Source organism: Pongo abelii, chromosome 20, assembly GCF_028885655.2.
Source record: "Pongo abelii isolate AG06213 chromosome 20, NHGRI_mPonAbe1-v2.0_pri, whole genome shotgun sequence".
Lineage (NCBI taxonomy): Eukaryota > Metazoa > Chordata > Mammalia > Primates > Hominidae > Pongo > Pongo abelii.
The window spans coordinates 6,860,885-6,877,536 of record NC_072005.2 but is presented as its reverse complement, the minus strand read 5'-3'; the positions used below and the strand labels follow the sequence as shown (position 1 = coordinate 6,877,536).

At 41.2% G+C, this 16,652-nt stretch overlaps 1 protein-coding gene across 4 annotated transcripts in view; it reads right to left on the bottom strand.

The window, feature by feature from the left end:
- ADGRE1 (adhesion G protein-coupled receptor E1) overlaps window positions 1–16,107 on the bottom strand; it is a 60,297-nt gene extending 44,190 nt beyond the window's left edge. For all 4 annotated transcript variants that reach the window (XM_054539475.2, XM_063719283.1, XM_054539476.2 and 1 more), the window contains exons 1-9: window positions 15,972–16,107; window positions 12,065–12,127; window positions 3,589–3,732; window positions 2,826–2,981; window positions 2,583–2,702; window positions 1,675–1,830; window positions 1,432–1,551; window positions 512–667; window positions 269–388 (exon numbers count right to left, since the gene is read on the bottom strand). In XM_054539475.2, the coding sequence (XP_054395450.2) occupies window positions 269–388; window positions 512–667; window positions 1,432–1,551; window positions 1,675–1,830; window positions 2,583–2,702; window positions 2,826–2,981; window positions 3,589–3,732; window positions 12,065–12,127; window positions 15,972–16,002 (1,066 nt within the window). In that variant the 5' untranslated portion in view covers window positions 16,003–16,107. The remainder of the gene's footprint in view (window positions 1–268; window positions 389–511; window positions 668–1,431; window positions 1,552–1,674; window positions 1,831–2,582; window positions 2,703–2,825; window positions 2,982–3,588; window positions 3,733–12,064; window positions 12,128–15,971) is intronic.
- Between the last annotated feature and the right edge of the window lie 545 nt (window positions 16,108–16,652).

The window sequence follows — 16,652 nt, the reverse complement described above, 5'->3', positions numbered from 1 at the left end:
AAAGATATAGATTGTTAAACCAGATAAAAAATTTCTTAAAAAGACCCAACCATGTGCTGCCTACAAGAGACCTACCTAACATGTAAAGACACCCACAGGCCCAAAGTAAAGGGATAGAAAAAGATGTGATATAAGCAACTATGTATTTTTACCTCTCTGAGCCCCAATTTTCTCATCCCTACAGAAAATCCCTTTCTCATATGGTCTTCCAGTGAGATGACCCTTAATTAATAAAGTAGGTAAATAATAAAGAGATGGTCATGTATACCTTCACAGGTGGAGTTTCTAGAGATGAATCCAACTTGACAGCTGCAATTGTAGCTTCCCATGGAGTTGACACAGTCAGAATGCTCAGGGCAGACCGTGCTGGTGAGGCACTCATTGATATCTGAGAAGCAGTGGAAGAGGGTGAGCAGATAAGAAATTGGGTGCCTAAGTTCAGAAATACATGAACTCACCCCACTGATAGATATCCACCCAAGACCCATCCCTGGGAACCTGAGAGCATTACCAGTACAGGAGAAATTGCCCGGCTTTCCTGGGATCCAGTCATTTCCAGTGGGAGAAGAGAAACCATCTAAACAGCTGCACTTGTACCTCCCCGACAGGTTTTCACAGGATGAGTTAGGACCACAGGGCTGGGGGCTTTGAGAACATTCATCAATATCTACACAGAGAGTTGGAGTTACAAATTTACTTATACTAGATAGAAGATTGTATTTTGCAAAAAAAAAAAAAAAAAAAAAAAAAAAAAGTTAAAACAATATCTCCAATCCCATATGCACTTCATTCAATGTGACTTTGGTACTTCTTCTGTCAAGCAATGGAAGGTATGTCCCCATCTTGAATCTGAGCATGCTTGTGACTATGGTGGAAGTGACACTAGGTCATAAAAATATCATGTACTTCCACCTTGTTCTCTTGGGATGCTTATCCTTGGAATCCAGCCACCATCTTGTGAGGAAACTCAACCATCCATGAAATTTTACAGTGACCAGGAATTATTTACATGATCAGAGAGAGGAAGGGTGGGGAAGTAGGAAGGAAGGAAGGAAGGAAATCACGTTTGCTAGCAATACTAGCTAGCAATGCTGTGACAGGAACAAAACCCTCAAATATCAATATTAACCTTGAACAGAAATGGCCTAATGCTCCACTTGAAAGATATAGATTGTTAAACCAGATAAAAAATTTTTTAAAAAGACCCAACCATGTGCTACCTACAAGAGACCTACCTAACATGTAAAGACACCCACAGGCCCAAAGTAAAGGGATAGAAAAAGATATGATATAAGCAACTATGTATTTTTACCTCTCTGAGCCCCAATTTTCTCATCCCTACAGGAGAAAATCCCTTTCTCATATGGTCTTCCAGTGAGATGACCCTTAATTAATAAAGTAGGTAAATAATAAAGAGATGGTCATGTATACCTTCACAGGTGGAGTTTCTAGAGATGAATCCAACTTGACAGCTGCAATTGTAGCTTCCCATGGAGTTGACACAGTCAGAATGCTCAGGGCAGACCGTGCTGGTGAGGCACTCATTGATATCTGAGAAGCAGTGGAAGAGGGTGAGCAGATAAGAAATTGGGTGCCTAAGTTCAGAAATACATGAACTCACCCCACTGATAGATATCCACCCAAGACCCATCCCTGGGAACCTGAGAGCATTACCAGTACAGGAGAAATTGCCCGGCTTTCCTGGGATCCAGTCATTTCCAGTGGGAGAAGAGAAACCATCTAAACAGCTGCACTTGTACCTCCCCGACAGGTTTTCACAGGATGAGTTAGGACCACAGGGCTGGGGGCTTTGAGAACATTCATCAATATCTACACAGAGAGTTGGAGTTACAAATTTACTTATACTAGATAGAAGATTGTATTTTGCAAAAAAAAAAAAAAAAAAAAGGTAAAACAATATCTCCCATCCCATATGCACTTCATTCAATGTGACTTTGGTACTTCTTCCATCAAGCAATGGAAGGTATGTCCCCATCTTGAATCTGAGCATGCTTGTGACTATGGTGGAAGTGACACTAGGTCATAAAAATATCATGTACTTCCACCTTGTTCTCTTGGGATGCTTATCCTTGGAATCCAGCCACCATATTGTGAGGAAGCTCAACCATCCATGAAATTTTACAGTGACCAGGAATTATTTACATGATCAGAGAGAGGAAGGGTGCGGAAGTAGGAAGGAAGGAAGGAAGGAAATCACGTTTGCTAGCAATACTAGCTAGCAATGCTGTGACAGGAACAAAACCCTCAAATATCAATATTAACCTTGAACAGAAATGGCCTAATGCTCCACTTGAAAGATATAGATTGTTAAACCAGATAAAAAATTTCTTAAAAAGACCCAACCATGTGCTGCCTACAAGAGACCTACCTAACATGTAAAGACACCCACAGGCCCAAAGTAAAGGGATAGAAAAAGATGTGATATAAGCAACTATGTATTTTTACCTCTCTGAGCCCCAATTTTCTCATCCCTACAGAAAATCCCTTTCTCATATGGTCTTCCAGTGAGATGACCCTTAATTAATAAAGTAGGTAAATAATAAAGAGATGGTCATGTATACCTTCACAGGTGGAGTTTCTAGAGATGAATCCAACTTGACAGCTGCAATTGTAGCTTCCCATGGAGTTGACACAGTCAGAATGCTCAGGGCAGACCGTGCTGGTGAGGCACTCATTGATATCTGAGAAGCAGTGGAAGAGGGTGAGCAGATAAGAAATTGGGTGCCTAAGTTCAGAAATACATGAACTCACCCCACTGATAGATATCCACCCAAGACCCATCCCTGGGAACCTGAGAGCATTACCAGTGCAGGAGAAATTGCCCGGCTTTCCTGGGACCCAGTTATTTCCAGTGGGAGAAGAGAAACCATCTAAACAGCTGCACTTGTACCTCCCCGACAGGTTTTTGCAGGATGAGTTAGGACCACAGGGCTGGGGGCTTTGGGAACATTCGTCAATATCTAGACAGAGAATTGGAATTACAAATTTACTTATACTAGATAGAAGACTGTATTTTGCAAAAAAAAAAAAAAAAGTTAAAACAGTATCTCCCATCCCATATGCGCCTCACTTTGGTACTTCTTCTGTCAAGCAATGGAAGGTATGTCCCCATCTTGAATCTGAGCATGCTTGTGACTACAGTGGAAGTGACACTAGGTCATAAAAATATCATGTACTTCCACCTTGTTCTCTTGGGATGCTTATCCTTGGAATCCAGCCACCATATTGTGAGGAAGCTCAACCATCCATGAAATTTTATGGTGACCAGGAATTATTTACATGATCAGAGAGAGGAAGGGTGGGGAAGAAGAAAGGAAGGAAGGAAGGAAGAAAATCATGTTTGCTAGCAACACTACCTAGCAATACTGTGACAGGAACAAAACCCCCACATATCAATATTAACCTTGAACAGAAATGGCCTAGTGCTCCACTTAAAATATATAGATTGTTAAACCAGATTAAAAAAAAAAAAGTGGGGGGTGGGGGAGTACCTACATTCAATACCCAGCCAGCTTTGATTTGATTTTCCTACCAAATGCTGGAGGGTTTGAGGGGATATGAACTCACCTTTGCATTGCACTCCTGGACCCTTGAAGTGATTTTGTCCATTGCTGGACAGGAAACCTTGTTTGCAAGCACAATAGTAACTGTCCACTGTGTTGGTGCAGGTGGCATAAGCTGGGCACAAGGTACTGTCTCTACAGTTATTACCTAGGCAGTGTATAAAGAAAAGTTTTGACAAGATTAGAGCATTAGAGTGAGGCTGCAAGGGAACCCAGCATACAAGGGTGGAGGTGACTGTTATGGGTTGGATTGTGTTCCTTACAAAAGATACGTTAAAGTCCTAAACCCTGGTACCTGTGAATTTCATCTTATTTGGAAACTGGGTCTTTGTAGATGTAATTAAGATATAAGTTAAGATGAAGCAGTGCTGGAGTAGGGTGGGCCACAGGTGTCCTTATAAGAAGAGAAGAGACACACAGACATGCACAGGGACAGTGCCATGCAACAGTGGAAACCGGGATCAGAGTGATATGTCTAGAAGCCAAGGAACACCAAGGATTGCTAGCAATAACAAAAGCCTTAAAAAAAGGCATGGAACAGATTCTGCCCTATAGCCTTTGGAGAAAGACTGGCCCTGCAAATACCTTGAATTCACACTTCTGGATTCCAGAACTTCAAGAGAATAAATTTCTGTCATTTTAAGCAGCCCTAGGAAACTGATACAGCAACCAATCATATTTAATCATGTACCTTGAAGATCCTAGACCTTTGCTACTCAGAGTAGGGTCTGTGGGTCAGCCACATAAGCATCACCTGGGAGTTAGATGGAAATGCAAAATCCACTGAATCAGAATCTGCATTTGAACAAGATTCCAGGTGATATGTGTGCACAGGGAAGTTTGAGAGCACTCATCTGGATCCTTGCTACCCAAAGTGTCCACAGACCAGTATCACCTGCCTCCCCTTGGATTCCAAGAACATCTTGGAAAATCAGGTACTGATTCAGCAGGTCTGGGGAAGGGGGCCGGGGATTTTGCAATTCTAAGAAGTGCCCGGAGGATGCCAATTCTGTTGCTCCATGGATCACACCATGAACATCCAAGCACTAGACAGAAAAGTGTGAGAGTGAAAAGTGCAAATTTTGGGACAAGGCAGACCTGAGTTCAAGTTCCAGCAGCAAACCTCAGAGTCAAGAATGGTAGCTGTTCCCCCAAACCCATTCCACCCTCTTCCTTATAATAATAGAACCGTCCAGTTTAGGACTGCATTCCCAGCTTCTCTTGCAGCTAGCTGTGGCCACCTGGTGAAAATCTGGCCAAGGAGAATGAATAGAAGTGATGTGTGTACTGTCTGGTCATGCCCTTGAAAAGAAAGAGCATACTCTACACTTTTTCTCCCTTTTCACCCAGGCTGGAAGATGGACAGACTGGGGTGATCCATTCCCAACCATGGGGATGAGGCTCACGCCTAAGGTTGGAGAGGCAACAAGGCAAAAGGCACCTGGGAGATGGAATGACCTCCTAGGCAAGGTTGTTCCATGACCCCGTTCCATCTTCAAGTTGGAGATTTATGAGACAGATAAAAATAAACATCTGTATTGTTTCATTCATCGTTATTTTGTTTCTATGGAAACAATCAACACTCTATCCTAGCCAATCCAGTCTTGGGACAAGTGATTTCACGTCACTGTACCGCCTGTTTAGCTATCACATTTAATAAGCCTCCAAGCCCTGTTGATCCCCCCTCCCAAATATAATTTGACAATTACTCATTTAACCCCACCACCTTGGCTATGCCTGATCCAGATCTTCCTCTGAATTTAACATTTCTATATACCCCATTGTCCTCCACAATCTTCTACTCCACACCATGGTCATCTCTGAATGCACATTTCATCTCCCACCTCCACCCCTTGCCTATAATGCTCTTTGTTCTCCTTAGAAATAAAACTCAAATTACTCAACATGAATTGCAAAGCCCCCAGTGACCAGACCCAACCACATCGTTCAGCCTCATCATGTCAGTTTCTCTTTGCACTCCATTTCTAGCCTTCCTACCGCAGGGCCTTTGCACATGCTGTTCCCTCTGCCTCTGCTTTGTCTGGCCAGCTTCCACTCATTTTTCAGATCTTGCTTTAACATCACTTCCTCCAGGAAGCCTTCCCTGACTCTTCCGTAGCTCCCTGAGCTCTTCTTTTATGGAATTCATCAAAACCGTGACTGCTTGATTGTTTCAGTGATTTGCTCCTTCATGGCCACCTTCACCACCACACTGTGAGCTTCAAAAGGACAAGACCACAGGTGGGAGCAGGCTCCCAGGTGCTAGGAAAGAGGCCCACTTGATGCTGTCATTCTTGTGGCAGGCAGAGTAACAGACCCTTCCAAGAGGACCACGTCCTAATCCCTGAAACCTGTGAATATGTTAGGCTCCATGGCAAAGGAGGAATTAAGGTTGCAGATGGAATTAAGGTTGCTAATCAAGCTGATCTCAAGATGGGGAGATTATCTTGGATCATCCAGGGGCAACAAATGTAACCACAAGAGTCTTTATAAGTGAAAGCTGAAGCCAAGAAAGGCATTGACAGAGTGATGTGATGTAAGAAAGAGCTGACCAGCCATCGCTGGCTTTGAAGATGGGGGAAGGGGACATGAGCCAAGAAACATGGTTGACTCTAGATACAGGAAAAGGTAAGAAAATAGTTCTCCCGTACAGCATCCAGAAGGAACGCAGCCCTGCCATTGCCCCTATTTTAGCCCAGTGGGACCCATTTCAGACTTCTGACCTCCAGAATGATAGGTAAGTTTTTTTTTGTTTTAAGCCACCAACTTTGTGGCAATTTGTTACAGCAGCCACAGGAAATGAACACCATTCCCAATACCCATATGTGAAAATAAAACATGACTCAGAGAGGTTGAGTAACTTACCCAAAGACACACAGCTGGAGAGCAGCAGAGCCAGACCTTTCAAAATCCAAAGTACATGCAAGAGATGGAATCAACCTAAGTGTCTGTCAGTGGATGAATGGGTGAGGAAGATGTCGTATACGTACTCAATGGAATATCATTCAACCATAAGAAATAATGAAATCGGGCGGGCATGATGGCTCACGCCTGTAATCTCAGCACATTGGGAGGCCGAGGCGGGCAGATCACCTGAGATCGGGAGTTTGAGACCAGCCTGACCAACATGAAGAAGCCCCCGTCTCTACTAAAAATACAAAAAACTAGCTGGGCATGGTGGTTCATGCCTGTAATCCCAACTACTTGGGAGGCTGAGGCAGGAGAATCACTTGAACTGGGGAGGCGGAGGTTGAGGTGACCCAAGATTGTGCCATTGCACTCCAGCCTGGGCAACAAGAGCAAAACTCTGTCTCAAAAAAAAAAAAAATTTAAAAAAGAGAGAAAGAAAAGAAAGAAAGAATGAAATCCCATCATTGGCAGAAACACGGATGGAAGTGGAGGACTGGAGGACATTATGTTAAGTGAAATAAACCAGGCACAGAAAGACAAATATTGCATGTTCTCGTTCCTATGTGGGAGCTAAAAATCATCATCATCATTATCTAATGGAGGTAGAGAGCAGAATGATAATTACCAGAGGCTGGAAAGGATAGTGGGGAAGAGGGATAAAGAGGGATTGACTAGCTGGTACAAAAACCACAGTTAGATAGAAGGAGTAAGATCTAGTGCTCAGTAGCACAATAGGGCAACTACCTATGAGTCAGGACATGTGACATTTGTCTTTCTGTGCCTGGTTTGTTTCACTTAATGACCTCCAGTTTCATCCATGTTGCTGCAAATTGTGGAATGTCATTCTTTTTATGGCCGAATAGCAATCTGTTGTGTATGCAGACCACATTGTGTTCATCCATTCATCTGTTGATGGACACTGAGGTGGATTCCATATCTTGACTATTGTGAATAGTGGAGTTGGGTTTTGTATCAAAGAAAGATGGGAGTCATGGGACCATTTCGAGCAGAGTAGGGACACAACATAAGGTTTTAACATGAGCCTTCTGGCCACTGGTTGGAAGACGAACTATAGAAGATCAGAAATAAACTGACCAAGGAGGAGGGTGACTGCACTTGTCCAGGTGAAAGATGTCAGTGGATACAACCCAGAGGGGAGCAATGAAGGGAATGCAATTCAGGATTTTTTTAAAGCAACACTAACAAAATTTGCCGATGGATTGGATGTGAGGAGTGAAAAGAGAGGAACCAACGATAATGCCAACATCAATTGGGAGTATGGAAAAACTAAAAAGTATCATAAAAACAGAAGGAATGGATTATCGTGATTGTGACATTATTCACCCTGTTTTTGTTACACACTTGGTTTTGAGATCTAAGTTCTTTGCTCCTGTAATGTGCCTTGTTTATTTCCCTTCCCTGCATGAGGCCTCAGATGGTATCTCTCTTCTCATTTCCAGCTTCCTCTTTCATCTGCAGAGGCAACATTTCTCTATGCAGACTTCCGGCATTTTATCACTTGTGGTCTCTTAATGCTGTAAGTTTCCGATCACCCTCTTCCACTAGCCCTCTCCCTCACAACTGAAACCCACCAAGGCCAGAGTAACAACCCAGTCTTGTGGGACTAGGTACCTGTCCACCTCCCCATCTCATCTCCTGCCCTGTGTCATCAGTCACACTCACCTTCGCTCGGTTCTCCAAATTCTTTCCAACCTCAGGACCTTTGCACCCACTGTTCTGGCCACCAAGCACGCCCCTTTGCCTGGGTAACATCAATTTATCCATCCTTTAAGTCCACTGGAACATCACTTCCTTGAGAAAATTTTCCCAACCATCTCAATAAAGCCCTTTTTAAAAAGTCCTCCAAAGGGGCCAGGCGCAGTGGCTCATGCCTGTAATCCCAGCACTTTGGAAGGCTGGGGTGGGCAGATCACCTAAGGAGTTCAAGACCAGCCTGGCCAACATGGTGAAACCCCATCGCTACTAAAAATACAAAAATTAGCCAGGCATGGTGGTGGGTGCCTGTAATCCCAGCTACTCAGGAGGCTGAGGCAAGAGAATCACTTGAACCCAGGAAGTGGAGGTTGCAGTGAGCCAAGATTGCCCCACTGCACTCCAGCCTGGGCAACAAGAGCGAGACTCCAACTCAAAAAAAGAAAAAAAAAATTCTACAAAGGACAGTTCATGTCTTAAAAAAAATACAACATAAATAATTTTCAGAAGAAAATAAGTTGGGATTATATTTGTCTGTTCTTATGCTGCTAATAAAGACCTACCCAAGAATGAGTAATTTATAAAGGAAAGGGGTTTAATTGATTGACAGTTCAGCTTGGCTGGGGAGGCCTCACAATCATGGTGGAAGGTGAAGGAAGAGCAAAGGCATGTCTTACATGGCAGCAGGCAAGAGTGTGCGCAGCAGAACTACTCTTTATAAAACCATCAGATCTCATGAGACTTATTCACGAGGCACCATCCCCAGAACAGCATGCGAAAACCTGCCCCCATGATTCAATTTCCTCCCGCTGGTATATGTTATATATAATATAAAAATATATAATAATATATTATATATAATATAATATAAAAATATGTAATAATATAGTATATATAATATAATATAAAAATATATAATAATATCTTATGTATAATATAATATATAAATATATAATATATTATATATTATATAATATATAAATATATAATATATTATATATTATATAATATATAAATATATAATATATTATATATTATATAATATATAAATATATAATAATATATTTATATATTATATAATATATAAATATATAATATATTATATATTATATAATATATAATATATATAATATATTATATATAATACATACATAATAAATATTATTATATATAATTTATAATATATATAATATATTATATATTATATATTTTATATTATATATTATATATTATGTTATATATTATATATTTTATATAATATATTATATATTATACATTTTATATATTATATATTATATATTTTATATAATATATTATATATTATACATTTTATATATTATATATTATATATTTTATATGATATATTATATATTATATTTATATATTAATATAACATATAAATATAATATTTATTATAATGATATAATATATAATATAATATATTTATTATATAGTGTATATTATATTATACATTATATATTATATGATATGATATATAATATATATGATATGATATGATATATAATATATTATATGATATGATATATAATATATGATATATGATATGATATGATATATAATATATGATATATGATATGATATGATATATAATATATGATATATGATATGATATGATATATAATATATGATATATGATATGATATATTATATGATATGGTATATAATATATGATATATTATATGATATGGTATATAATATATGATATATTATATCATATGATATATTATATCATATCATATAATATATGATATATTATATCATATGATATATAATATATGATATATAATATATTTTATGTATTATTAATATATTATATATTAATAATATATCATATATTATATATATTAATAATATATAGTGGCTATATTTAATATATATTTAAATATATATGTTTAATGTTAAAAATATATATACTATATTATATACACACACACATACACACACACACACTTTATATATATATATATCAAGAGACAAGCTTGCAGGACTGGAAGATAGAATTTTCGTTAAGCTGTGGTGTAGAGAGGACTTGGGATATGATGTAAGGAAAGTACCTATCATATGGGAAGAGAAAACACTGCGGAAAGCTAACAGAGAGAGCTAGCGAGCGGGGAGAGAAGGACTCACGAAGGTTCTGGCTCCCTGGTGCACTCACATCAGGGCTAAATCTGGGTGGAGATGGGGTGACCTCAGAAACCTTCAGATAGGAATGGGTGAATTCAGGGCTTCAAGGCTAGAGGTTGAATTCTCTCAACAGAGGCCAGATGCAGCTTCCAATTCTACAGGAGAAGCCTCCTGCCTTCTGCAGCTACCACACCCAACGCGTGTGGGAGCAGAGCGTTGGAATCAACAGAGGGAGATGGCTAGGAGGTGTCCCAAAGACAGTCTTCTGCATCTCCCATCACCTGGACATGGAAACTAGGAGCTCCTGCATGGATCCCTGGGAGATGCAGAGCTTCCAGGAGGGTTGCTAGACAACCAAGGTGGGACCATGCACCACCCCACCCAGAGCTCAGCTGCTCCCGCATCTCATGGCTAGAAGATCCCATTAGCTGCTATCTTGGCATCACACACCCAGATGCTGTCTTGAAGAGAGCAAGGGAAGGGTAAGAAAATGTGAAAGATGGCAGAGCGCAGAGGCTCACGCCTGTAATCCCAGCACTTTGGGAGGCCGAGGCGGGTGGATCACGAGGTCAGGAGATCGAGACCATCCTGGCGAACACAGTGAAACCCTGTCTCTACTAAAAATACAAAAAAATTAGCCGGGCATGGTGGCGGGCGCCTGTAGTCCCAGCTACTCGGGAGGCTGAGGCAGGAGAATGGCGTGAACCCAGGAGGCGGAGCTTGCAGTGAACCGAGATCGCACCACTGCACTCCAGCCTGAGCAACAGAGTGAGACTCTATCTCAAAAAAAAAAAAAAAAAAAGTGAAAGATGAGCTCTTAACACAATATAGACTAAGTTACTAAGTTGCCCAAAGAAGAACCAGAAAACAGAGACACTGGGAACAGTTGTATTAGTCTGTTTTCATGCTGCTAATAAAGACATATCCAAGACTAGGTAATTTATAAGGGAAGGAGGTTTAATTTGACTCACTGTTCCTCATGGCTGGGGAGGCTTCACAATCATGAGGAGCAAAATTATGTCTTACTTACATGGCAGGAGGCAAGAGAGCTTGTGCAGGGGATCTCCCATTTATAAAACCATCAGATCTCGTGAGACTTACTACCACCAGAACAGTATGGGGAAACCATCTCCCATGATTCAATTATCTCCAACTGGCCCCGCCCTTGACACGTGGGGATTCTTACAATTTAAGGTGAGATTTGGGTGAGGACATAGCCAAACCATATCAACAACTAAGAACTGACAATGTCTTTCTTCCTTTATCCAGCAAGAGTTTATGTAGAAGATGAGAGTATTTAACAAAACATAAAGAAGTCACTTTTTTTTTTGCACACTGAGTTGTGGTTTGAGTAAATTCCATCCCTACTCTCGCTACACTACCATTTATAAAGCTCATACTACATACCAGGTGGTTTCCAAAGCTACCTCTTTGAATTAAAGTTTCACAACATCCCTATTGTTATCTGTATTTCACAGCTTGGGAAACTGAAGTTCAGAGAGGTTATGTGACTTATCTGAGATCACACAGCAATTGTAAGCACAAAGGAAAGAGCCTGAAGTGAGAATCAGGAGACTTGCATGTTAACCCTTGCTCTGCCGCTAACTAGCTCCCAGCAAGCATCTGGATGAGGCTCAGCTTCCTGGGATGTTTCCCGGGGAGAAAACTTTCTCTACCCCTTCAGACATCTGCATTCTCTCTGGCCAACTTACCCTTTGTGTTTGGTTTCAGTGTGGGTCTTGTGTGCCTTTCCCAGCTGTGCATAACACAACATCCTGTGAAGACAGAAAAGAAAAACACCATGAACCACCAAAAAAAAAAAAAAAACCTTTTGGGCTCAACCTGCAAAATTACTCCTGGCTTGGCCCCACAGAAACAGGTTTGAAGAGGCTAGATGACAAACCTAGTTAGGGAACAAACATATGCTATTTTGCATAAGCTTAACAATGACCATTCCTGGTTTTCTGCACTTTGCTTTTGCTTCTCATTTTGTCTGTCTTTATCTTCTTTTTCTTTTTGATTAAATAGTTCCAGGCTAAGCACTGTGGTGCACACCTGTAATCCCAGCCCTTCGGGAGGCCAAGGTGGGTAGATTGCTTGAGCCCAGGAGTTCAAGACCAGCTTGGGCAATATGGCAAAACCCCATCTCTACAAAAAATAGAAAAACTATCTGGGCATAGTGGCACATGCCTATAGCCTCAGCTACTCAGACGGCCAAGTTGGGAGGATCACTTGAGACCAGCAGTTTGACACCAGCCTGGACAACACAGTGAGACTTCGTCTCTACAAAAAAAAATTTTTTTTAATTAGCTGGGTGGCGGTGACACCTTGTAGCCCTAGCTACTAAGGAGGCTGAGGTGGAAGGATTGCTTGAGCCCAGGAGATCGAGACTGCAGTGAGCCAAGATCATGCCACTGCACACCAGCCAAGGTGACCCTGTCTAAAAAAAAAAGTTCTAGTTGATTTTCAAAAACATACATTAAAGCATGCATTCTCAAAAGGGGTTATATCTCCTCAAAGGACCCAAACTTGGTTCTCAGGAAGAGATCTTTTTAAACTTACTCTTTTATGTATAAGATACATATGTATATACAGAAAATACATATATAGATATACAGTATATCTGTAGTATTAACATTTCATGAGAGGGTAGGGCAATTCGTTTTTCTTTTCTTTTCTTTTTTTTTTTTTGAGATGAAGTCCCCCTCTTTCACCAGGCTGGAGTGCAGTAGCGCAATCTCGGCTCACTGCAAACTTCAACTCCCTGGTTCAAGCTATTCTCCTGCCTCAGCCTCCCGAGTAGCTGGGATTACAGGCATGCGCCACCACGCCCAGCTAATTTTTGTATTTTTAGTAGAGACGGGGTTTCACCATGTTGGCTAGGATGGACTTGATCTCCTGACCTCGTGATCCGCCTGCCTCAGTCTCCTAAAGTGCTGGGATTACAAGTGTGAGCCACTGCACCCTGCCCATTTTTTAATGTTTAAAGGCAATGCAGCCCTGCAGCATTTAGGTCTCCTGTACCATCATCATTATTGCCATCATTATCACTGTCATCATCACCATCATCACCTTCATCATCACCATCATCAACATCATTATTATCACCATCATCACCATCCCCATTATCATCATCATCACCACTATGATCATCACCACCATAATCACCATCATCACCATCTTCATGGTCATTATCACACCATCATCACCACCATCATCTTCATTATCACTATCATCACCATTATCATCATCATCATCACCATCACCATCATCATCACCATCTTCATCATCACTATTATCACCACCACCATCATGATCATCTGAAGGGGGTGGGTCGCCCCTTCACACCTGTGGGTGTTTCTCGTTGGGTGGAACAAGAGACTTGGAAAAGAAAAAGACACAGAGACAAAGTATAGAGAAAGAAATAAGGGGACCCAGGGGACCAGCGTTCAGCATATGGAGGATCCCACTGGCTTCTGAGTTCCCTTAGTATTTATTGATTATTTGTCGGTGTTTTTCAGAGAGGGGGATGTGTCATGGTCACAAGACAATAGTGGGGAGAGGGTCAGCAGACAAACACGTGAACAAAGGTCTTTGCATCATAGACAAGGTAAAGAATCAAGTGCTGTGCTTTAGATATGCATAGATATAAACATCTCAATGCTTTGTTAAGCAGTATTGCCGCCCGCATGTCTCACCTCCAGCCCTAAGGCGGTTTTTCCCTATCTCAGTAGATGGAACATACAATCGGGTTTTATACCGAGACATTCCATTGCCCAGGGACGGGCAGGAGACAGATGCCTTCGTCTTGTCTCAACTGCAAGAGGCATGCCTTCCTCTTATACTAATCCTCCTCAGCACAGACCCTTTACGGGTGTCGGGCTGGGGGACGGTCAGGTCTTTCCCTTCCCACGAGGCCATATTTCAGACTATCACATGGGGAGAAACCTTGGACAATACCTGGCTTTCCTAGGCAGAGGTCCCTGCGGCCTTCCGCAGTTTTTGTATCCCTGGGTACTTGAGATTAGGGAGTGGTGATGACTCTTAAGGAGCATGCTGCCTTCAAGCATTTGTTTAACAAAGCACATCTTGCACAACCCTTAATCCATTTAACCCTGAGTTTGACACAGCACATGTTTCAGAGAGCACGGGGTTGGGGGTAAGTTCACAGATTAACAGCATCTCAAGGCAGAAGAATTTTTCTTAATACAGAACAAAATGGAGTCTCTTATGTCTACTTCTTTCTATACAGACATAATAATAATCTGATCTCTCTTGCTTTTCCCCACAATCATCACCATCATTATCATCACTATCATTATCACAACTCTTTGCTGATTATGTTCAGGGCAGAATAGGGAAGGCTAATGGTTAATACCACTGCCAACACCCCAAAATAACAACTCTGCATTCCTACATTTGATGTCCACAGGCCACCTATTTCTTCTAATGTAGCCTGCCAGTCAACAAGTCCCACAGATCTAAACTCCCAAATTCTATCTATTATTACTAACAAAAATTCTTTTGCTCATTCATTAATTATTTTAGAGGCAATTCAGCATACTGTTTAGGCATACAAAGTCTGGAGCCAAAATGCTTAGGTTTAAAAATCTGGCTTCACCAATTAATGACTGCATGGCTTTGAGGAAGTTATTTAATCTCTTTGTGCCTCAGTTTCCTCCTTGGTAAAATAGGGGATTCAGATCCACCATACAACAGCAGAGGAAACCCATACATGCTACTTAGAATATGTCCCTGATATCCTCCATTCCTAAATTTGATCCAATGACCAAAACACACAAAACATAGAAGAAAAACCAGAAACATAGAAGATAAACAAGGCTGAGACAAACTGACACCTGAAAAAAGAAAAATAAGAGCACAGGAGGGGTCTATCTCATCGTTCAGGACTCAGCTCGAATTGCCCCTCATCAACCCCAGACTTCTCCCTTCAACATAACTCCCGACCACATTCTATAACAACTTCTTTCATAGCACTTATCACTACCTGAAATTCCTATGTTTACTTATTATTTGGGGCAACATAGTATAGTGGAAAAGCTTACAGACCCTGAAGTCAGACTGCCTGGCTTGAAATCCTGCCTCTACCCCTTATTGACTAAGTGGCCTTGGGAAAATTATTTTATCTCTTTTGCCTAAGTTTTCTCATTTGCAAAATAGGACTAATAATGACCCAATGTCATAGAAATGTTGTGACAATTGGATACATTCTATGTTTAAAGAAGTTACAGCAGTGCTAAGTGGGCTACGATTGTCTGTGCCTTCTTTCCTGTCTGCTCCCACCCACTAGAATATCAGCCTCAAGAGTGCAGGAACTTAGTCTTTTTTTCTCACTACTATATCCTCTAGTGCCTAGAACAGCACCTGATACACAGGGCGTGCTCAGGTCAAATGAATGAATATAGAGAAAAATCTATCCTGACAGATGGACTTCCCTGAGCTATGGAATTTTGTCAAATGTTCCCTGAATGAAGGTGTTTGCAGCATCCATTCTGGACTTATGATCTCTTGGCTGGACCATCCATGGCCCTCCCATTTCTCCTGAAGCCTATTTCCAACCCAGGCCTCCCCTAGCCCCCCATTCAGCCACACACTCACCCCAGAAGAGGAGCAGGTTGAAGCCACGCATTATGCTGTGGTTCTGTCATTCAAAGAGAAGAAACTTTTCTACTAACCCTGGGTTTTCAGTAACCAGAAGGTGTGGGAAGAGGGGAAGGCGGAGCCAGAGTTGCTCAATGCTGCCCGGTCATCATAGCCCTTTTCGCTGAGTTCCTGCCACTAAAAAACAGCCTACAAAATCCTAATTTCCCCCTTTCTCCGCAATAAAGAGAAGTTAATCTGCCTAATGTGTATCATTCTCTCTCTCTCTCCTTCCTACCGTCTCTCCCTTTTTCTTTCCCATCAACATCTATCTCCCATCTCTCAACATCTTCTTTCATTGCACCCAATAAAGGAGCTTCCACTTCCTGCCTCCAGTGGAGCAAATCTCAGCCTTTAGGTTCTCTTCCCAGTCTCCTGTATAAAAACAGCCATCACAACCATCATGTACTAGGTACTGTGCTAGGCACATTGACAACAAAGTGTAATTTCATCATCATGTTAACCTCGTAAAGTGGGAATTCCCCTCCCCATCTCTATTCACCAACAAAATGGAAACTGAGACTTGCAGAGGAGTTATAACTTGTCCAAGATCTCTCAGACTTGAGATTTGAACCCAGGACTCTCTGACTCCAGAGTCAAGAGCTTTAACCATCTTATTTTCCTTCAGATCTCAACTCT